Source organism: Oryctolagus cuniculus, chromosome 18 (assembly GCF_051225735.1).
Source record: "Oryctolagus cuniculus isolate XC-2025 breed Fujian yellow rabbit chromosome 18, ASM5122573v1, whole genome shotgun sequence".
Classification (NCBI taxonomy): domain Eukaryota; kingdom Metazoa; phylum Chordata; class Mammalia; order Lagomorpha; family Leporidae; genus Oryctolagus; species Oryctolagus cuniculus.
This window is the reverse complement of record NC_142884.1, coordinates 11,746,834-11,769,418: the sequence shown is the minus strand read 5'-3', so window position 1 is coordinate 11,769,418 and position 22,585 is coordinate 11,746,834. Positions and strand designations below refer to the sequence as shown.

The following is a 22,585-nucleotide window of genomic DNA, read 5'->3' as shown; positions in this document are numbered from 1 at the left end:
CCACGCCCCGCATCGGGCTGCTCCGCTTCCGATCCGGCCGCCTGAGAACGCACCTGCGCTTCCCTCTCCCAGGGGAGATCCTGAGGGCTCCTGGCCTCGCCCAGCCCAGCGCCAGCTGTCGAGGGCACTGGGGGAGGGCAGGGAGGAAGGGATGAGTGGCAGGGAGGAGCGTTCCCTCCTGCTCTTATGTAAACTGCTTGGTGGCCTTTGGGTGAGGCACAACCAAGCCATTGTCACCAGCGGGTGAGGCGTGGCTGCCCTCCCCCAAGGCCACACAGCTGGCAGCCCCGCCACGCAGCCAGGCAGCTCTGAGGCCGGAGCCCGATGTAGTCGTCCGTTCTATAAGCACGTATTGGGCTCCTACTGTGTGCACTCAGGGCATACAGCAGTGAACAAGATGTTGCTGGCCCCAGGCATGGAGCAGGAAGCATAGGAAATCAGCGAATAAGAAGCCTTGCGATCAGGGTGGGCACGGTGGGGCAGCGGGTGAGGCCTCCACCCGGAAGGCCTGCGGCCCACGGGGAGTGCCAGCTCTGGTTCCAGCTGCTCCACCTCCAAGCCAGCGCCCGGCTACCGCACACACTGGGACACAGCAGAAGACAGCCCAAGTGTCTGGGCCTCGGCCACCCATGTGGGAGCCCTGGATGGAGCTCCTGCCTCCTGGCTGCAGTGAGCAGGCAGGGAGACCCTGCGGGACGCGGTGAAGGCTGTGGCCGCGTGGACCGGCCAGGCACAGCTCCCACGCATGGCCAGGCCGCCCGGGGCGAGCACTTTGCTTGGAGGGAGGTCTCGGCGCAGAGGAGCCAGCGCGCCCTCTGGCGGTCGTGTGGGGAACAGACCGAGGAGGCCGGGACTGGGGACGACGCTGTGGGATTCCGGGGTGGGGGGCACCCAGAGAACACGGTGCTTCAGGCCGATTCCCGGCGATGAAGCGAGCTGTGCGCCGGCTGGGGCTTGCCTCTGCTGCTGCCTTGGAAAAGCTTGACTTTGGCAAAATGGTTGCAATCCCCGTGCCCCGCCCCCCAGTGGGAAGCTTTAGCCCAGATGCTGCTCTGTCCAGCACGGGTGCTGCCTGCAGCTGTAACCGCGACGGACAAGCGGGGGCTTCCGTGTGGATTGCTCGTCCGGCTGCAGGAGCCGAATCCCGGCTGCCCTGGGGCAGGGGCCTCACCGTTCTGTGTCGTGGCCTGGCGGTGAAGGCCACGTTCCGCCTTGGGGTGCCCGGTGGGCGCCCTGCTCCCGACCCAGCGTCCTGCCGACGCAGACCCGGGGAGGCAGCGGGAGGGCTCCAGTGACCGAGCTCTGTGGGCCTTCGTGAGCGGTCCGGTGGATGGCAGCTTTCTGCCTTTCAAATAATAGAAATTTAAAAAGAAAATGGGAATCAAATATCGTAAGAACTGCCTCCCGGTCTCCAAGAGCTATTTTAAAAAAAAAATATATGCAGGGGGCCGCTGCTGTGGTGTAGCGGGTAAAGCCGCCACCTGCAGTGTCGGCATCCCATATGGGCGCGGGTTTGAATCCCGGCTCCTCCACTTCCGATCCAGCTCTCTGCTGTGTCCTGGGGAAGCAGTGGAAGATGGCCCAGGTCCTTGGGCCCCTGCACCCACGTGGGAGACCCCGAGGAAGCTCCTGGCTCCTGGCTTCAGTTTGGCCCAGCCCTGCTCACTGTGGCCATTTGGGGAATGAACCACAGGATGCAAGATCTCTAAAGTATATATATAAAAAATGAATACACGTGCACACTGCTCGTCGTGAGAACAATGACTCAGCAGCTGAGAAGGGCTGAGACGGCCCACGTGCAGGACCAGGAGGTGGTTCCGGGTCTCTGTGTGACCTTGATCAGCATGGTAAGCAAATGGGGGGGGGTGCTTAGCACGATTCTAAAAAGGAATGGGAGAAGTGGAGTCAGCGCTACTGGGTGGGGTGTGTGTCAGTTCTGTGTGCACACACATCGCATGGGCTGTTTGTACCAGATTACAGGCACAGGTCCACATCTACAGCCAGAGGCCCCCATTCGCCAAAGCTAACCCACTGCAAGGAGTGTGAAACAGCATGTTTTTTTTTTTTTTTTTTTGATAGGCTGCTGTTTTTTAGAAAATTCTTATTTGTTTTCATTTTTAAAAGATTTGTTTATTTAAGAGGCAGAGTTACAGAGAGAGGGGGAGAGAAGGGCCTTCCATCTGCTGGTTCACTCCCCAGATGGCCACAATGGCTGGAGCTGTGCCGATCTGAAGCCAGGAACTTCCTCTGGGTCTCCCACGCGGATACAGGAGCCCAAGCACTAGGGCCATCTTCCACTGCTTTCCCAGGCCACAGCAGGAGACTGGGTCAGAAGAGGAGCAGCCTGGACTCAAACCAGCACCCATATGGGATGCCAGCGCCGCAGGCGGAGGCTCAGCCAACTACGCCACAGTGCCGGGCTGTTTATTTTATTTGAAAGATGGGGAGCCACGGGGGGAGAGACCCTCCATCCACTGGTTCACTCCCCAGATGCCTGCAAGTCAGCAGCCCAGAGCTCTAGCGGGGACCCCACACTGGGTCTACGGCAGGGACCCAGGCACGTGGGCTTCCCTGGCAGCTGGGGTCAGGAGCAGAGCCAGGGCTCGAGTGAGGCGCTCCGATGTGGCATGTGGGTGCCCGGGCAGCGACCTAGCTGCGCACCAGAACCCTCCCCAAGAGAAACCGCCATTTGAAGTCAGAAAATAAAGCACTTGCCTGCCTCATCCAATTTCCCTGAGAATTAAAATACCCACAGAGCAGCCCCAGGGTTATTATGCAGCAATAACAAGTTTTTAGAAGCACAAACGATGCAATTATTCAATATTTAGCAGACTCATTAGCGGCTCTGTTTGGGCAACACAGAAGCACATTATGCACCAGGCTCGCCTTGCATCCTGCAGCGACCACGGGGGGTAACCAAAACAGGAGACACCGAATGTGTGCGAGCTCCCTAACTGGGCTGGGGTCTGTCCCTAACTGGGCTGGGGTCCGTAGCACCTCCAGGCTTCAGGCAGAAGTCGCCCCAGGGGAGGGGACAATGACACCTATGACATCTGGCACGCATCAGCAATGCACAAGACAGGCAAGAAGGGGCTGCGACAGGCTCCACCCCCTGGACCTCCAGAGGACCTCACAGTGGTCCCACAGCCAATCTGGGGCTTCAAAAACAGAGAGCGAGGGGCCGGGCATCATGGCGTAGCGGGTTGAGTCGCTGCCTGCAACTCCGACATCCCCTGGATCACGAGTTCGAGTCCCAGCTGCTCTACTTCCAATCCAGCTTCCTGGTAACGCACCTGGGAAAGCAGTGGACGATGGCCCAAGTGCTCGGGTCCCTGCACCCACGTGGGAGACCCGGATGAAACTCCTAACACCTGGCTTCAGCTTGATCCAGCCCCAACTGGGGTTGAACCAGCGGATGGAAGCGCTCTCGCTCTCTCGCTCTCTCGCTCTCTTGCTCTCACTCTCTCGCTCTCTGTTGCCGAGCCTTTCAAATCCACAAAAGTAAAATCTGGAAAGGAAAGGAAACTGCCCAGCTGTTTTCCTAGGGAGAGGACCGTGCCGTATTCCTGCGATGCCCGAGAATCCACCGGCTCTACCAAGTCCGTGCTCGCGCAAGGCCTTGTTTTGGCTTTTGGCCATTCCGCGGTGGCGTCTCACGGTTCCCAAGGGCATTCCGTGAATGACAGGTGTTGGGCTGTGTTTGCCTTCAGTCAAGTCCTCAAAAACGTCTGACAGAATTACACGCGACACTCGGTTTTATTGCTGAATCGTGGCGGCTGCAGCAGTAGCATCCTTGGCCGGCCGCCTGGGCTCCTGGGTGTGTGTGTGCCAGGGCCGGGCTGGGACGTACCGTGGGGAGGAGGGTCAGACAAACACACACACACACACACACACACACACACACACAGAGCTGCGGCCAGCCCCAGGCCAGCAGCCTCCAGGAACACCCTTCCCCAGAATTGCGCGTGGTCCTGGGGTGTGGGCCGGGACTGGGGCCCACGGGGACACACACGCACGCCGGCAGCGAGACCTCCACGTCTCCCGTCCCCGGGAGCCCGGTGTGTCCGTTTACCCATCCCTGTGGTCCTGGTGTCCAGTGCCCAGCGGTGCAGGGGACTTCACATGACAGACTCCTTCTCGCAGGCGCCAGCGTCCCCGGCAGCCCCCGGGCTGTGTCTCAGGAGGGGGTTCCCCTCCTCGTTGGGGGCGGGCAGTGAGCCCAGGGGCACCTCACTCTTCACCTGGGTCAGCTCGGGCTCCGAGCCCCGCTGCTCCGTGCGGTCCACGTAGTGCTGCAGGAGCCCGGCCCCAAAGGCGTCCCCTTCCACGTTGATGATGGTGCAGGACCGGTCCCTGAGGGGTGGGCAGGGCGAGACGGGGGTGGGGGTGGGGCAGGAGCCCAGGCCCCAGCCTCCTGCCTGTCTCCCTCTGGAATCCGGAGGCGCCCACCACCCTCCTTCACGGAGCTCACCCTGCCAAAGCCCCCTTCCTTCTAAACCCCAGGGCCCCAGAAGTCTCCCAGCGTCCCCAAATCCACCCTTCTAAAAGCCCGCAGCTGACCGCCCCGCCGAGGGGCCACCCACGCCCCTAAGAGAGCTGCGGCGGGCGCTCGCAAGTGTCTAGGTGAGCCTCTCGCGGGGACACGGCTCGGAGCACGCCGCCATGGCAGAGGCCTGGTTATCCCCGGGGGCCACTCTCAGAACCCCCCAAGCCGCCACCCCTCCCTCCTGCCGGGATGCTCAAGACCCCACCCTTTCCTCTAAAGCTCCACCCACCCCCTCCCAAGGGTGCCCCCCGCACCCCGAATCCCAGCCCACACTCACACCAGCCAGTCCACGGCCAGGATCAAGGAGATCTCGCTGACGGGGAGACTGACCGCTTCGAGGATGATGGCCAGAGTGAGGACGCCTCCCGCCGGGATGCCGGCAGCCCCCACGCTGGACGCCGTGGCCGTGACCCTGGGGAGGACAGAGCGGGGGCGGGGCGGTCAGGGACTCCGTCCCCACCGCGGGTCTGGTGCTGCGCCGGAGGTCCCAGCCGCAGCCCCGCCCCCCGCGGCGCTCACAGGATGGTGATGATCTTCACGAAGTCCAGCGACTGCCGGTTGAGCTGCGCAATGAACACGGCGGCCACGCACTGGAACAGCGCCGCGCCGTCCATGTTGACCGTGGCCCCGATGGGCAGCACGAAGCGGCTGATGTGCTTGGCCACGCCGTTCCTCTCCTCCACGCACTTCATCATCAGCGGCAGCGTGGCCGAGCTGCGGGGCACAGGCTGCGGGTCAGCAGGGGCAGGGCTGGTCTGGCCCCGCCCACCGCTGGAGCCCCGCCCATCCACCAGACCACCCTCACGCCTCCCAGCTTTCAGGGGCCGGGATCTGGGGAGATGCTTCTGGGTTCTCCAGCCAGCCAAGCCTTTGTACCCCTCCCGTGTCCTTGGGGCTTTTTACAGAACAAAAGGAGAGGCTCAGGGACCCCTGGTCCTGTCTCCCCAACAGGGGTCTCTTCCAACACCCGGCGCCCGCTCCATGCCCCCCGGCTTGGCTCACCTGGAAGAGGTCCCAAAGGCCGTGGCCAGCGGCGTCAGGATGCCCCAGAGGAAGCGGTAGGGGTTCTTGCGGGTGAAGAGGAAGTAGATGAGCGGCAGCACCAGGAGCCCGTGGATGGCGTGGCCCAGCAGGCAGCACAGGATGTATTTGCCCAGGCTGGCGAACAGCACGCCCACGTCGTCCATCTCCACGATCTTGCTGGCCACCAGGAACAAGATGCCCACGGGGGCGTACCTGCCATGCAGGACGCAGACAGCCCTGACCACGTGCCCACGGCGCCTGCCTGCCCACACTCCCCAGGCTCCCCGAGCTCAGGCACAGCCCACAGCAGGTCCTCCAGGCAGCAAGGAGAGAAGCGGCCGGCATCCCACGAGGGCGCCCGTTGGAGTCCCGGCTGCCCCACTTCCAGCTCCCTGCTGACGCGCCTGGGAAGGCAGCAGCAGACAGCCCTAGTGTGTGGGCCCCTGCCACTTATGTGGGAGACCCGGATGCTGGTCCAGGCTCCTGGCTTTGGCCTGGCCCAGCTCTGGCCATTGCAGCTGTTTGGGGAGTGAATCAGCACATGGAAGACCTCTGTCTCTCCTGCTCTGTAACTCTGCCTTTCAAATAAATTGGACAGGAGGGGCTGGTGCTGTGGCGTAGCGGGTAAAGCCGCCGCCTGCAGTGCCAGCATCCCATATGGGCGCTGGTTCGTATCCCGGCTGCTCCACTTCCCATCCAGCTCTCTGCTGTGGCCTGGGAAAGCAGCAGAAGATGGCCCAAGTCTTTGGGCCCCTGCACCCGTGTGGGAGACCCAGAAGAAGCTCCTGGCTCCTGGCTTCGCCTTGGCCCAGCTCCAGCCCTGGCTGTTGCAGCCATTTGGGGAGTGAACCAGTGAATGGAAGACCTCTCTCTCTCTCTCTCTCTCTGCCTCTCCCTCTCTGTAACTGCTTTTCAATAAAAATAAACCTTTTTTAAAAAAAAATGGACAGGAACAGGTTGGTATGCAGGGACCAGAACACGAGCAGGGTAGAACGAGAGCTCACGGGAAACGAGCCGAAAGATCTTTGTACACAATAAGTGATCTATAAACCTCAGGGTGGGTGTGGGGGGGTAGTTACCACCCTGTCCTGGAGAAGCTTCCCAGGAGTGCTGAAGTCCCTAGGTCAGGACCCCGCCAAGATCGTCTCCACTGACTGCGGAGGCCACGGCAGCTGTCTCCTCAGCCCTTCCCATGAGCCTCAGAAGGCACCCCCTTTCCCAGCAGCCACCTGTGCATCTGGGTGTGGCAGGTGCGCCGAGCCCGCAAATCACACAAGCCAAGCGCCTTCAACAAACATTGGCTGGCTCTCTTTACGGTCTGCATGCTATAGGGCAGGCGCTGCCCCAAGGATACACAGGCACTAACTCACTCGTGCCCGGCGGCAGCCCCTCCAGGTTGGCCCTGTGCACCCTGTTGTCCAGGTGGGGAAACTGAGGCATGAGAAGGCTGAGTAACGTGTGGTGCAGCACGCGGCTGGGAAGCAGCAGCATGGGGGGTGGGCACCAGGCAGCCGAGCGCTACTCCCCACCCCACCCCCGGCTTCTCCAGCCGAGCGTGCTGGAGTCCCCGTGCCAGCACCGTTCCTGATTCCACTGGGAGGTGCAGCCGATGGCTCCGGTACTCGGGAGACCCAGATGGGGTTCTCAGTTCTTGGCTTTGGCTGGGCCCAGTTGTGGCTGCTGCTGGCATTTGGGGAGTGAACCAGAGGGGGGAGATCTCTCTGTCTCTACCTCCAGCTCTCTGCTTTTGGAATAAATTTTTTAAAAAGGGCAAAGAGGAAGGAGCAACCAAAGGCGCTCTCCTGGGTGTGACTCTTTCTAAAGGGAAGTTCTACGAATCAGGGAGGGGCTGGCGCTGTGGTGTAGCTGAAGCCGCAGCATCCCATATGGGCACTGGTTCAAGACCCCCCTGCTCCACTTCCAATCCAGCTCTCTGCTGTGGCCTGGGAAAGCAGCAGAAGATGGCCCAGGTCCTTGGGCCCCTGTACCCGTGTGGGAGACCTAGAAGAAGCTCCGGGCTCCTGGCTTTCAATCGGCACAGCTCCAGCCATTGTGGCCAATTGGGGAGTGAACCAGTGGATGGAAGACCTCTCTCTCTCTCTCTCTCTCTCTCTCTCTGTCTCCTTCTCTCTTTGTGTAACACCGCCTTTCAAATAAATAAATAAGTCTTTAAAAAAGAAAAATCAGAGAGACGGAGTGGAGGCGGGGCTGGGGCAGGGGTACCAGCAGCCTCTGCCCATGTGCCCTTCTCACTATCTGGGGTCAGTCACTTAACAGTTGCCACAGCCACCGCTGCCCCACACACCTGCTAAGCCCTTTCGCTGTCCCTCCTTCTCTCCGCATAAGCCTAGGAAGGGCTCTGTGAAATGCAGATGTGTTTACTGGGCGGTGGCCACACCGTGGTCACACCATGGCCATCTTTTGTCACCCCCCAGTAAGATCCAACAGGTGCCAACATCAGGTTCCTGGCCCCCGTGGAACACAGCGTGGCCCTCACGGAGCAGGTGAGTCACTTGCCCACAGCAGTCTCACGCCGCTGGCCCCCACCTACCACATGATCCAGGAGACCAGCACCATGGTGGCGTCATTGAAGGAGTTGAAGAAGCGGATGAGGGGCTCGCCCTCGGGGCCCAGCTTCCGCAGGGCCACGCCGAAGACGATGGCGAACACCACCAGCCCCAGAATATTCATGCCTTCCTCCTCGTGTCCCACGGGCACCTTTGGGGAAGCACACAGGACAGGCAGGCAGCCCACAGTCACCAAGGCCCATCCCGAGCACTGCCCGGGCCCCCAGCTCCCTGGACCCCTTCCTCCCCAAACCCCATACACAGACCGGTCACCAGGGATGATCCTGAGTGGACAGGGCTGGAACTGGGGAGCCCAAGAAGGAGTGCCAGCTTGGGGAATGAGAAGTCAGGTAGGGCTTCCCGGAGGAAGGGGCATCTGAGCTGAGACTCGGAGGACAGGAGGGGGTGAAGCAGGTAACGAGGGACCTGGAAGGTTCTGGAGAGGAAACAGAATGTGCAAAGCCTGGAAATGTAGGATAGCTACCGTGGCCACGGAGGAAAGAGCTGGGAAGAGCTACAGAGGAGGCTGGGCGGGGGTCCGACCCCGCGTGGGCTGGGGCCAGGAGCCAGGGCCGTGGGGAGGAACAGGAGCAAAGCAGAGACATTTCCCGAAGGCGGGAAGAACCACAGCTAGGAAAGGAATGACGGCCACGTTGAAAGCAAATTCCACACTGAAACGTTAGGAGGGGAGGCAGACAGCGCTGGGTCCAGAGCGACACTGAAAAGCCAGCAACAAGGGGCCCGGGGGCGGGGGGGGGGCTCTTCCCGGCTCTCACCTTCACCAGGGTCCCATTGAAATTCTTTTCCTCATAGGAGGTGGAGTACTGCATGCGGGGCAGAAAGAGGAGAGATGACTGTCACCCAGCAACCCCGAGGCCCGTCCACAGAGCCCCAAACCTACCCGAGCACCCCTTAAACACTGAGCCAGCCCTAGTAACACCCCAATGTCCCAGAGATGGAAGCCGAGGCTGAGAGGGGCAGCGGCACCGGCCCGGGGTCACGCAGCCGGGCTCTGAGGCCACCCGGGGACCCACCAATGTCACCCCCAACATGTGGCCATTTTCCCAGGCACCTCCCCCCCAAAAAAAAAATCAGGCAGCACGGCCTGTGATTGGCTGCCTCCCTCCTGCCCGCCCCACCCCCTGAAACCCTCAGGAGAACTCACAGAACGGAAGGCTGCAGACACCAGGTTGGAGGGAAAGATATTTCTGTGGAAAGAGGCAGTGGGGAGTTATTAGAGCCCACAGGGCAGGCGGGCGGCCCTAGGGGGCGAGGCTGGCCTCCCGGAGGTCCCATGAGCACCCAAACCCACCCCCACCACACCTGAGCCAACGCTGGACCTAAGCCTACACCTTTGCCGGGTACGGATGGCTGAGCCAGCTTCCTCCAGCCCCAAGCCCCCCAGGGGTGGCGGGCTGGGGACGAGGACAGCCAGTCTCCCGAGGCAGGCTGGGATGGGGGCAGGACGGGCCTCAGCCCTACCCGGGAGCACACTCAACACCCTGGCTGTCTTGCATCAGCCACTTCCTCCTGGAAGGCTGAGAAAAGCCAGGTCCCCAGGTGGCTGGCTGGTGGTCAGAGGGTGTGCAGGAGACCTGGGCGGCGCTGGGCAGCAGTGGGGAGAGGCAGAGAGGAGTGGCAGGGATGGCTGCTTGCGTCGTCAATGCCGTCTGTGTTTGCACGGCCACGCGGTGTGCCACGAAGTAAAAATAGCAGCTCACCCACCCACCACGCCTGTCTGAGCCAGGCCTGCGGACAGGGGCTTTGTAGAAGGGAACCCACTTAATCCACCACACTGGGGATAAACACTGCGAGCCCATTTCACAGAAGAAGATGCCGAGGCACAGAGGGGAAATCGGGCCATAGGACACAGGGAGCTGGGATTCAAACCCAGCCAGGGTAGCCCCAACCGTAGCCCTAAGGGAGACATCAGCACGCAGCTTGTCAAGTGTGGGGATCCAGCTGGGCTGTGGATGAGACAGCGTCAGTGCTGGCCACGCCATGTGCCCCGCGGAGGGGGGAGGGAGGACATTGACGGACGGGTGTGTACTGAAGAGGCGAGGACACACAGGGGTGTGTGTGTGTGCCAGGCACTTCAAAAGGTTCATGGGCCGGGGCCAGCGTTGTGGAGCAGCAGTTAAAACACTGCCCAGGGGCCGGCGCTGCAGCAAAGCAGGTAAAAGCCCAGGCCTGCAGCGCCGGCATCCCATATGGGCGCTGGTTCGAGTTCCAGCTGCTCTACTTCCCATCCAGTTCTCTGCTATGGCCTGGGATAGCAGTGGAAGATGGCCCAAGTCCTTAGTCCCCTGCACCCATGTGGGAGACCCAGAAAATGCTCCTGGCTCCTGGCTTCAGATCGGTGCAGCTCCAGCTGTTGCGGCCAGTTGGGGAGTGAACCAGCGGATGGAAGACCTCTCTCTCTCTCTCTCTCTCTCTCTCTGCCTCTCCTTCTCTCTCTGTGTAACTCCAACTTTCAAATAAACAAATAAACCTTAAAAAAAAAGAAAGAAAGCAAGCTTCCTGCTAATGGACACCCTGGGAGGCAGCAGTGACAGCTGGAGCAACCGAGTCCCTGTCACCCACGTGGGAGACCTGGCTGGAGCTCCTTCCGGCTCCAGGCTTTGTCTTGGCCCAGCCCTGGCTACTGTGGGCATTTGGGGAGTGAGGGAGCCAGCGGATGGAAGACCTGTCTGCCTCTCGCATAAATGCAACATGTTTTAAAAGGTCATGGACGCACAAGTCAGCTTTTCCAAGTACACTGGTATTGAGCGCTAGAGCCGCTGTGGCACCAGGGGGCAGCTGTGCTAACAAGGGACACGGTATTGGTGTTGGTGGTGGAAGGGAGGGGACAGCTGGTGTAGAGGCCGTGTGTGTGTGTGTGTGTGTGTGTGATGTTGCAGCGGCGGCTGAGTGACCTGGTGCCTGCGTGTCTCTCGTGTCCCTTGGCCATAGGGCGTGTGACAGTGAGATGTTACAGCTCCGCCCCTGAGTGGCCGGCTGTGGGTAACTTACAGCTGTTTTGGAACCCGGAGACAGGGTGGGGACAGCTGTGCACATCAACAGCCCTGGAGTGGGTGTGCCCGCCTGCTGGGCCGGCCCCGCTAATCTTCCAGGGCCAGGAGCTGCCCACCCACTGCCACCCTGGACACCGAGGCGCCCTGAGTCCCCCATCTCAGCCATCGCTGCTGCTGCCCCCCAAGCGGGGAAGCCCTACTCTGACTCATCATTTCTTGCCTTGGTTTCCAGGAAGGCGATGAATCAGAGGTCGCAAAGGTGGGGGCCATGTGCACCCCGCAATCTACCCACCTCAAAAGAAGGCGGGAAGAAGAAAAACTAGCCTGCTCCCCCTAGCTGACCAGCCCGCTCGGGGCAGCCTGCTGGTGGGTGGTCCGGAGCAGGTCGGAAGTGAGCTGAGAAGGGGGGAGGGGGCGGGAAGCTGGGCTGACCTGGGAGACAGAAAGGGGAAGTGGCGGGGCCCCGGGTGCACCCCGCAGGGAAGAGGCTGAGAAAGACCGTGGCTGGGCCTGGGGACACGTGGCTTGGGCAGCCCTGCGGTGGGGAGAGAGCACAGGGCTACTGGGATCCCCTCGGCCCCGCAGGACCTCCGGGGGACAGAAGGAGGGCTCAAGTCCTCTGATCCCAGCCCCCAGAAGCCTCATCCAGTGGGCAGGCGGCTGCTGCCCTGGGCCCACATGCCCCGTGCTGCTCTCCAGATGGGGGACGCTGTTTCTCTCCCCAGGCCCCGTGAGACCCTCTCCGGCTGCCTCCATAAGACTCCCTTGCCTACCGCTCTCATTTAGGACCCTGCTGATGTGCCCAAGTCCCCCAAGTTTAGAAGTCCCGTTCCCCACGAGTCTTTCTCAACTCTTCCCAGAGGCCAGAGCGCCACACGCAACACCCCCCCCGCCCCGCCGCCGCCGTCTCATTTACCTAAACACCCCCCACCAACCCCGCTCCGGCCCCAACCACGTGGCCACGGCCACGGCGCCCAACATGCTGCCTCCCGCTGCCCCCCCCCCCCAATCCCCTGCCCGGGCGGGGTCTGACCTCAGAAGATCCAGAAACGAATCCAGCACCTGCTTGCTGGGAGTTTGTTCCACAGCGCCCGTGGACGAGAGCGAGGCGTTCATGGCGGCGAAGGCGGCGCCGGGCTGCAGCGCCAAAGCCAAGCCCACGCCGAGCGCCGAGGCGAGCAACGTGGTGACCAGGAAAAAGAGCAGCGCCCAGGCGCCCAGGCGGCCGAGCGCGCTGGGGTCCAGGCTGGCGGCGCCGCCCACCAGGCTGCACACCACCAGCGGCAGGATGATCATCTTCAGCAGGCGCAGCAGCAGCTCGCCCGGGAAGGCGAAGGCTATCAGGCGCGCAGGGCCCAGCGCCAGCGCGCCACCGGCCCCGGACACCGCCAGCCCCAGCGCCACGCCGGCCACCACGGCCACTACCGTGAGCAGCACCAACAGGTTGGCGCGAAGACAGCGGCGCACCTGGTCCCGGGAGCTACAGCAGCGGCCCACCGCTGCGCCCGAGTCCTCTAAGGGGTCCTGCGCCGGGGCCCCGTTGGCGGTGGGCTCGACAGCCGCGAGCCCTTTGGGGTCTCCCTTCGGAGGATCGGCCACCATGATGGGGGCGCACGGGGGCTCCCGAGGGCGCAGAAGCCGAGAGCGCCGGCGGCTCCTTCCCCGGACGTCCCTTCTCCTCCGCGCCGAGAGTGGAGCAGCAGCGCCCGGAGGCTGGAACTTTGCAACGCCCTTGGCTCCTGGAAGCGGGAGGGTCCGAGGGCCCGAGGTGGGGCGCCGGGGCTCCTCGGCTCTTCCCGGCTGTGCCGGACGCCCGGAAGCTGGGAGCTGGGAGCGCCTGAGTTTCTTGACCCCGAGAGTCGGGAACACAGGAGTTGCTCAGCCTGGCACGTGGAGAACTCGGCTGGCTGCCGGGGGCCTGAGGGTGCCCCGAGGGGGCGGCCGTCTGCAGATAGCCTGGTGCCGGTGCCGCAGATCCGGGTCGCCCCGTTCCAGGAGGCGAAGACCCCGCGCGCTTGTGTCCTGGGAACCGAGGACTGAGGGACCCTGAATCTGGGAAGCTGAGGGCGGGACCCAGCCTTTGGGGTCCCAGAAGGGGGACCCGGGCCCCTGGGCGCGGGAGGCAGCGGCTACTCGGAGAAGCCACCGAGTCGCGACGCGTGGCTCTGAGCCTGGCTAGCGGAAGCGGCCAGGATTAAGGGCGGGAGGCGGGGCTTGGGAAGGCGGGGACCGGCCCGCGGGCGCCGATTGGCTGCGGCGCGGCAGGGCCCCGCCTGCGAGCAGGGGCGGGGCGGAGACCCGAGGGGGCCGGGTCACCACAGAAGACCGAATGACAATGCCTACACCCAGGGGCGTGGCTAGTCTGGGGCGTGGCCAGCAGGGCGGGGCGTTGGGAGAGTGCTTTTCCCGCCAAGGGAATGGGGCAGTTGGCTGGGGCCCTGGACCACTGTGGGAGTGGCAGGTGGTCCTAGGTCATCCCAGCTTGGAACTCCCCACCAGCTTTTGTCGCCCTGCAGACCCTCAGCCCCTCAAATGTCAGTTCCTCCCCCACGTGATTGCTCTAAAATGTCAATGAGACGGATTATTCATTTCAATTAATGAGCAGTTGCCCGGATATGAAGATTGTGATTTGCTTCAGTGCACAACGCGCAATCCATCCTGAAAAATTAGAACTCTGTGCAGGGATTATGCTAATGCTTTTCACACACTCACCAAATATTTGGTCCCGTGTTTCACCGTGAAAAATGTCAAGCACACAGAAGTTGAGAGGGTTTTGCAGCAGACGTTCATATGTAGCCAGCACGCAGCATCGACAATGATTTTGCCGTGTTTCTACATCACAGTTCCAGCCGTTTACCTCTGTGTTCTTTTGATGCTCGCCGAAGTTGCAGAATCAGTGCCTTTGTCCTGTAAATACTTTGGCACACGTATTATAAATCAGAGTTCAGTATGTGTGTGCTTTTTTCCTTTTAAGATAAATTCACACACAGCAAAGTGCACAAACTTTACATGCCATTTGCTGATTGTTTGAAAAGGTTTTGTTTATTTATTTGAGAACTCCCACCTACAGCTTCACACCACAAATGCCCTCAAAAGACTGAACCGGGGCCAGAGTTAAGGCTGCATTCCATATGGGCACTGGCATCCCATATGGGCGTCAACTCGAGTCCCTGGGAGGCCTGGGGAAGCCTCTCAAATAAATAAATATTTTAAAAAAATAGAGAGAGATTTGTTTATTATTTGAAAGTCAGAATTACAGAGAGAGAGGGAGAGAGGGAGAGAGGGAGAGAGGGAGAGAGGGAGAGAGGGGGAGAGGGAGAGATCTTCCATCTGCTGGTTCACCCCCCAAATGGCAGCAACAGCCAGGCTGTGTCAGGCTGAAGCCAGGAGCTTCCTCCAGGTCTCCCATGCAGGTGCAGGGGCCCAAGCACTTGGATCATCTTCCACCACTTTCCCAGATGCCTTAGCAGGGAGCTGGATTGGAAGTGGAGCAGCTGGGACTCGAACCGGTGCCCACATGGGATGCCGATGTGAACCAAAGCTGGGTGCTGGGAACTCAGTCCAGGTCTCGCACTTCCTTGAGCCTTGACTGTCAGCCTACACGTGTGAGAGGGCTCAGAGTTTTGTACAACTACCAGAAGAAAACAATGTAGCAGCAAGTCTTGGAAGCAGACTAGCGTTTGCACATCGAAAGTCTTGTTCCTCCATCACCTGGTCAAGTGGGTCCCAGCCCTCGGGGTGGGGGTGGGGGTGGGGGTAGAGCTTAGGGGACTCTTTGTTGCGTTGCCTGTCATCAAGAGAGCTCTTAGGTCCAATAGCACTGTGCTGAGGAAGTCCTGGGCGGAATTTCAAGTACTCCATGCCCAGGAAGCCCTCCACCCAGGGATATCCCAGAAGGGGGTGTGGGGGTAGAAACGGAGGGCTCATACTCCTCCGTCGAAACCTCAGTCCAAACCTCTTTCCTGAGCCGCCCGCCCGCTCCAGCAGTGTTTCTGTTTGCTGCCAGGACCGGTGTTGTGGTGCAGCCGCTTAAGCAGCCGCTGCCTGCGACCCTAGCGTCCCACACGGGCGGCACCCCTCGCGATCCGGCTCTCTGCCAGTGCACCTCGGAAAGCCGCGGAAGATGGCTCAAGACCTTGGGCCTGGCCACCCAACCGGGAGACCAGGAGGGAGCTCCAGGCTCCTGGCTTCGGCCTCCCCCAGTCCTGGCTATTGTGGCCATTTGGGGAGTGAACCACAGATGGAAAATCAATCTCTCTCTCTCTCTCTCTCTTCTCCCTCTGTCTCTGTAACTCTGTCTTTCAAATAAATAAATAAATATTTTTAAAAAGTAAAATAAGTAGGGGCCGGCGCTGTGGCACAGTGGGTTAAAGCCCTGGTCTAAAGTGCTGGCATCCCATATGGACGCCGGTTCTAGTCCTGGCTGCTCCACTTCCGATCCAGCTCCCTGCTGTGGCCTGGGAAAGCAGCAGAAGGTGACCCAAGTGCTTGGGCCCCTGCACCCACGTGGGAGACCTGGAAGAAGCTCCTGGCTCCTGGCTTCAGATCGGCACTGCTCCGGCCATTGTGGCCATCTGGGGAGTGAACCAGCGGATGGAAGACCTCTCTCTCTGTCTCTACCTCTCTCTGTAACTGCCCTTTCAAATAAATAAAATAAATCTTTTAAAATAAGTAAAATTTAGCACCGTCTCCAGTCTGAATTCTTTCTTGTGGGAAGACAGACGAGCCGTCCCCGGTCCAGGTCACAGGACCGCTGCCTCTCAGGGGCTGCGTTAGCAGGAAGCTGGGGTCAGGAGCCAGAGGCCAGCATCGAACCCCCGCGCTCTGGGGAGGGATTCGGGAGTTTGCCAGTTTCTGAGTACTTCCCTCCTCCCCCCGGAGTGCTGACATGTGCTGGGGACAATCCCAGCTTTCACACTTAGCGCTTAGATCCTGGGATCCCTGTGCAAGCTGCCTCCTGCGACAGCTGTGAGCCCTCGGGCTCCACTTCTGTCGAGTGGGAAAGTAGGGAGAGCCCCGCCTCCGTGGGTGTTGCGGGGATGTACTGAGATAACAGGTGCAGGTGAGCCCGTGGTGGACGCGAACTAGCACCCGCGTGGCCATGCAGGCGGCCGGTTAAGCCCCATCCCATAGGGGCACCAGTTTGAGTCCTCACTGCTCCACTTCCAATCCAGCTCCCTGCTAATGCACCTGGGAAAGCAGCAGACGATGGGCCAAGTGCTTGGGCCGCTGCACCCACATGGGAGACCTGGATGGAGTCTCAGGCTCCTGGCTTGGGCCTGGCCCAGTCCAAATCGTGGCCATTTGGGGAGTGAACCAGCTGATGGAAGACCTCTCTCTCTCTCTCTGTCTCTCTCTCTCTGTCTTTCTCTCTCTGTCGCTCTTTCTGCTATTGCTCTTATTGTCGTTGCTGGTGTTACTGAAGATGTCAGTTTGGGCCCCGCAGACTGGCCGCGGCAAGCCCTCAGCCCTGACCCTCGGCCTGCGGGGCACAGGGTGCGGAGAGCCTCGGCGGGCACCGAGGGAGCTGAGAACCTGCCATCCCCTGCCGGGCTCTCTCATCCTCCACGCCCGCGTCCCTCACTCCCGGTCACTCCCCACACTCCTTCCATGTGCTTGACCCTAGAGGGAGCCCCAAAGGCCCAGGGTGAGGGGTTGCAAGCCTGGCTCCACCACCCATCGGCGAGCACAGCTTCTTTGTCCTAGAGCCCCCCCACAAAGCCTACAACGGATGGTACATTCAGGGCACCTCCCCCAACCAAGTCCCGCCCGGGAGGGGACGTGTCCTGTGCCTGTCACTCATTCTGCAAGGATTTCCTTAGCACTTACCAAGGGCCAGGGCTGTTCGTAGCCCGGATTCATCAGGACGAGGGAAACAAAAACAGCGAAGCCCAGACAAAACTCTTTGTCTGCCTGCTAATGAGGAAGGGCGCTGGGGCTGCCAGGTGCAGATAAGTGCCAGCGGCCAGCCGAGCGAAAACATCTCCGGCAGAGTGGCGGGGTCAGCACGGGGGGCTGTGAGCAGGCGGCATCTGAGCCATAAGGGGGCCCGGGGCGGGGCGGTGGAGGTGGGGGCGACTGGGGAAGAACATTTGAGGGAGGGGACGCGGAACCAGGGCCAAGGCCAGGCACTGTGTTCTCTGACCCGCTTCCCTCCGCCGTTTGCACCACTTGGAAGCAGATAAGGGTAATGAGGTTGGTCATGGCCCAAGCCACTTCCTGCGCAAGAGATTTGGGATCAGGTGCCTCCGCCCTCAGGCTGCACCTCACCCCCATCAGACACTGGTGCACTTGGCTCTCATCCAAGGGAGAGACACTGCCCTCAAGGGCCACCCAGTGATTCTGACCATGGTGTCTGACTGGCCCTGGGGTGGGTGGTGCCAGGGTCCTGGCCCTGTCCGCACAGCACTCAGAGTCCAGTAAGGAAGACAAACCTAGGCCCAGACAGTGGCGACTCAGAGTGGGCAGAGCTGGGACAGGGGAGCCCAGGAGTGGTGCTTAGCTTAGCCTAGCAGTCAGAGAGGCTTCCTGGAGGAGGAGATATGGGGGCTGAAATATGAAGGAGTTGGATTAAGCTCAGAGGAAGAATGCCCCGGAGTTGAGCAGAGTCTGGAATGTTCCAAAGTAGTCACCCCCCCCCCAGGGGCTTCCCTCAAGATCAGGGCCACAGCTCTTCAGCTGGGCATCTACCCATTCAAGAATTCATTCCTTCAGTCATTCAACAAAGCACACGCACGCAACAGAATGCCAAGAGCTATCAGAGTGAGATGGACCCCCGCGGGCTGGCACGGAACTGTCCCTGTGACGCAGCAGCTGGTGCAGTGTCGCCATGTCCACAGGGGTCAGTGCCAGGCCTCACCAAATCCACAGAAGATCAAGCACGCTATATGCAGTGACGTCATGCGGCTGGCGCTGCGCCCTCGCGGTAACCCATCAGCATCTCCTGCGGGTGCCAGTTCACGTCCTGGCTGTTCCACCTCTGATCCAGCTCCCTGTTAACGCGCCTGGGAAAGCAGTAGAAGACGGCCAAGTGCTTGGGCCCCTGCACCCATGTGGGAGACCCAGAAGAAGCTCCTGGCTCCTGGCTCTGGATCAATCCAGCTCTGGCCATTACAGAGTGATTTGGGGAGTGAACCAGCACATGGAAGACCTCTCTCTGTCTCTCCCTCTCTCTGTCTGTAGCTCTACCTCTCACATAAAGAAACAAATCTTTAAAATATCATGTTTGCACACACTCCTGTATGTTTTTAAAAAGGTGTTTATTTATGTGAGAGGCAGACAGAATAAGAGACAGAGACAGAGAGAGCTCCTCCCCCTGGTTCACTCCCTAAATCCCCACCATGGCCACAGTTGGCTGAGGCCAAAGCCAGGGGCCACGGACTCAACCTAGGTCTCCCACAAATCCTAACGCGATCAAGTGAGTCATCGCTATTGTCTCCCGGGGACAGCATTAGCAGGAGGCTGGAGTCGGGAGCCAGAGCCAGTAATCAAACCCAGGCATGGGCATCCAACCCAGGACGGGCACCCAACCCAGGCACGGGCACCCAACCTGGGCACGGGCACCCAACCCGGGCACGGGCACCCAACCCAGGCACAGGCACCCAACCCAGGCATGGGCACCCAACCCAGGCACAGGCATCCGATCCAGGCATGGGCATCCAACCCAGGCACTCCCATGTGGGACACAGGCGTCCTAAGCACAGGCTAACGGCCCATGCCCAGGCAGAACGGACTCATCAAGCACCGAGAATGCGCTGGGGACGGAACCCTGGACAACGCACCGGGCAGGCAATCAGCACCAAAGGTAGCGACCGAGTCAGTAACTAAGCCATCCCGTGGGCCACACAGTGAGAACCCTGTGGCGCCACCCCAGAGAACGAACCAGTGGGTGGAAGATCTCTCTGTCTCTCTCTGAGTGCTTTGCTCTTGCTTTGAAATCAAATGAAAATAACCAAATATAATTTTAAAAAACAGACATAGTTTAGCCGGCGCCGCGGCTCACTAGGCTAATCCTCCGCCCTGCGGTGCCGGCACACCAGGTTCTAGTCCCGGTCGGGGTGCTGGATTCTGTCCCGGTTGCCCCTCTTCCAGTCCAGCTCTCTGCTGTGGCCCAGGAGTGCAGTGGAGGATGGCCCAAGTGCTTGGGCCCTGCACCCCATGGGAGACCAGGAGAAGCACCTGGCTCCTGGCTTCGGATCAGCGCAGTGCGCCGGCCGCAGCACGCAAGCTGTGGCGGCCATTGGAGGTTGAACCAACTGAAGGAAGACCTTTCTCTCTGACTCTCTCTCTCACTGTCCATTCTACCTGTCAAAAAAAAAAAAAAAAAAAAAAAGACATATTTTGGGGGAGGAAAAAGCAGGGTGCGGGAGAAAATGAGAAAATGTACAGGACAGCGCCCCGTGTCGTGCACGGGGAAACGGGACCGCCTAACAGCGCCTGTTTAAACGCACTGGCGACCCGCAGGAATTCACAGGAATCGCTGAAGGAGGCTGCTCTCAGGAAGCAAAGCCATGGCTTTGCAGTTCGGCAGGGACGCCTGGGCGGGGCGGGGGGGGGGGCAGCTTCCTGGCCCTGTGTCTCGCTGCACAGCCACTGGGGACCTTCAGCGAATCGCTCAACTCTCCAGCCTTGATGTGCTCAGCTTTGAAATGGGGGCATCGGAGGGGTGAACCCAGGCCACGTGAACAAAACACTGTGGTTGGAGCAAGGCGAGCCCCAGCCCCGTGTGCAGCAAGGCGCAATGACCTTTCGCAAACACAAGCTCCTTGGGATGGGCGTTAGTCGCCGCGTGGGAACCCACATCCCATGCCAGGATGCCAGTACCAGGCTCCTACTCACGCACACCAAGGGCGGCAGCAGGGACCGGCTCAAGTGGTTGGATCCCTGCCGCCCATGCCAGAGACCCGACCTGGGTACCTGAGTTCCTGGCTGCAGGAATTTGGTGCGTGAACCAGTCTTAGAAGCTCTCTCCATCTGTCTGTCTGTCTCTCAAAAGGGCGGGGGTGCTGGGGGTGCTTTGTGGAGCAGCTGGTTAAGCCTCCACTCGGGAAACCAGCCCTCCATGTCAGAGCACCGGTGTGGCTTCAGTCCCGGCTGCCCCACTTGCAATCCAGTTCCCCAGCAATGCGCCTGGGAAGGCGGCAGGTGACAGCCCAAGTGCTTGGGCCCCTGGCGCCCACGTGGGAGACCCGGATGGAGCTCCTGGCTCCTGGCCTCAGCCTGGCCCAGCCCTGGCTGTTGCAGGCGTTTGGGGGAGAGGACCAGTGGATGGAAGATCTTTGTCTTTCCCTCTCTGTCGCCCTTCCTTTCAAACAAACAAATACACCTTAACCACAAAAGAGAGAGAAGTTTACTTTGGTGCCAACATCTCAGGAAATCCACGTGTAGTTCTTTCTGATCCACCTGTCCCATGAGCTTTGGGAAGACCCTCGTATGCGGCCACAAGAGGGAAGTCCCCTCAGCATAACTCACAGCTGAGCGCCTCCCTGGGGGACCGCTGGGCAGCGGGAGGTGCCAGGGGCCCTGCGTGGGGCCCAGCAGCTGGAGTCCAGGTGCTGCGGGTGCAGGTGGCCGGCTGGGGGCGGGGAAGCTTCCGGCAGAGCCAGGGCCTTTGACTCCCAAGATGGAGGGAGGAGGCTCCAGGACTCCGGAGAGCCCCAGGGGGCAGAGAGGCGGAGCCAGAAGGGGAAGGTTGGAAGGTCCGTGCAGGATTGGCTGGGAGAGCCCCACCCCTGGCTCTGGCTGGGAGGGGAGAAAGCTCCCTGGTTTCAACCGGCTTCCCTCCCACTCCGTCAAACTTCCTACCCGGATTCTGATTTCATCCGTGGGGGAAACAAGGCTGTCGGGGCCCCACGGGAGGAGGCTGGGCTGGGCAGTGGATGATCTGGAGCCCAGAGAGCACAGACGCCCCTCCTGGCCTCAGTTTACCACCTGGGAAATGGGTACAGTTCTGCACAAAGTCCCCCCTGAGATACCTGGAGTCTGGCAGCAGGAGGAGCCCAGGCGGCCCCAGCTCCCACCTGCGCCCAGGAAGTTCCCCCCCCCACCCCCACGTTGGGCAGGGTTTTTCTGAGCCCAAGTATGCCCAGCCCCATGGTCCGTGCTGCTGAGGTCTCCACAGGGACTCAGACCTAACTCCTTCCCCCCCTGGGCTCACGAGGGGCAAATCCGGCTGTGGACAGGGGCCGCCTGGAGAATCTGGGATGGAGGGAGCCGGGAAAGGAAGTCCAGCCTGGCGGGTGGGATCAGGGAGGGCTTCCCAGAGGAGGGAGCATCTGAGCTGGATTTCAAAAGATGTCAGCGAAGGCGGGAGGGTACAGGCAGAGGACGAGATTTGGGTAATCTGTGAAGCTAAGAACAGTTCAGTTTGGTGCGAGTAGAAAATTCAAGAGAACGGATGAGAGCCGAGCCCCAGGGCCTGGCTTGGTTGCAATGAAATCATTCACTCTGGGCACACTGCCCGCATGCTTGCCCTGGGGCTGACCCCGTGCCGGGTCACCCGGGGTTCCCAGCGGTGGTGGAGGGAGGCTCCTCGCGTACCCCTGCGTCACCACTTCTTAACCGCCCAGGTCCCAGCAGCTCCCGCGCTGTGTTAAAACACACCTTCTGCTGCTCTCCCAGGCCACAGCCGGGAGCCAGCTCGGAAGTGGAGCAGCCTGAACCTGAACCCGCGCCCAGATGGGAAGCCGGCGCTGCGGGCGGAGGCTTCAACTAAACGGTTGCAATTGTGTCTTTGACATGTTCAGACCTGGAGTGTCAACTTTTTAGTAGGACAGGACATACATTGGTGAGTTGTAACCAAACAGTTCAATTAAAACATATATTAATTAATTTTAAGTCTCGATGTGCGCACACACACTCTGCATTGTGACTGATACACACCAGAGGGCTTTCGAACGCAGGCCTGATGGTGTCTGAACCACTCACCTGCCCGTGGCCGCCCGGGAGCGTCAGGCTTCCTGACCTGGCTGGGGAACTGGAGACCAGCCCTGCCCTTGGCTTCCTGCCTTCCTACTTATTTATTTAAGAGCTGGCTTGTCCAGGCTGCTGTGCCCCCCTCCCCCAGCTGCAGGCTCTCAGGGGCCCCCCATGGTGGTCACTCAGGTTTCTGCACCTTGAGGCCCAGAGCTGGGGTGTCAGGCACTGCCCTCCCCGCCTGCCACCAGATCCAGCCAGGGCCAGGGGCTGGTTCCCAGGGCAGCTGCACCTGCCACCACTCAGGCCCTGGGTGTGTCCCAGTGACCTGCATAGGGAGACACTGGAGGTGTCCCAGGAGACAGGAGAGGATAATGGCTGAGAGCGTGGGGGCTCCGATGGGCTCCCAGCGGACCGCGGCTGCGGGATTCTGTCTCAAGCCCGGGTCTCGGACGCAGGATGAAGACGTGAGATGGGCAGGTAGGCGCTGTTGGAGCAGGGAGCTGAGGTTTTGAGGCCAA

The 22,585-nt window shown here is 60.7% G+C and overlaps 1 protein-coding gene across 2 annotated transcripts; it reads right to left on the bottom strand.

Annotated features, from left to right (window-relative positions):
* Nucleotides 1–3,737: 3,737 nt before the first annotated feature.
* Nucleotides 3,738–13,303, bottom strand: SLC1A5 (solute carrier family 1 member 5). 2 transcript variants are annotated; one of them, NM_001082378.1, is given in 8 exon segments: nucleotides 3,738–4,353; nucleotides 4,824–4,958; nucleotides 5,066–5,260; nucleotides 5,549–5,782; nucleotides 8,121–8,287; nucleotides 8,913–8,960; nucleotides 9,302–9,344; nucleotides 12,184–13,303. In NM_001082378.1, coding segments are annotated over 8 exon segments (1,626 nt in total). In that variant the 5' UTR covers nucleotides 12,753–13,303; the 3' UTR covers nucleotides 3,738–4,118.
* Nucleotides 13,304–22,585: the final 9,282 nt, after the last annotated feature.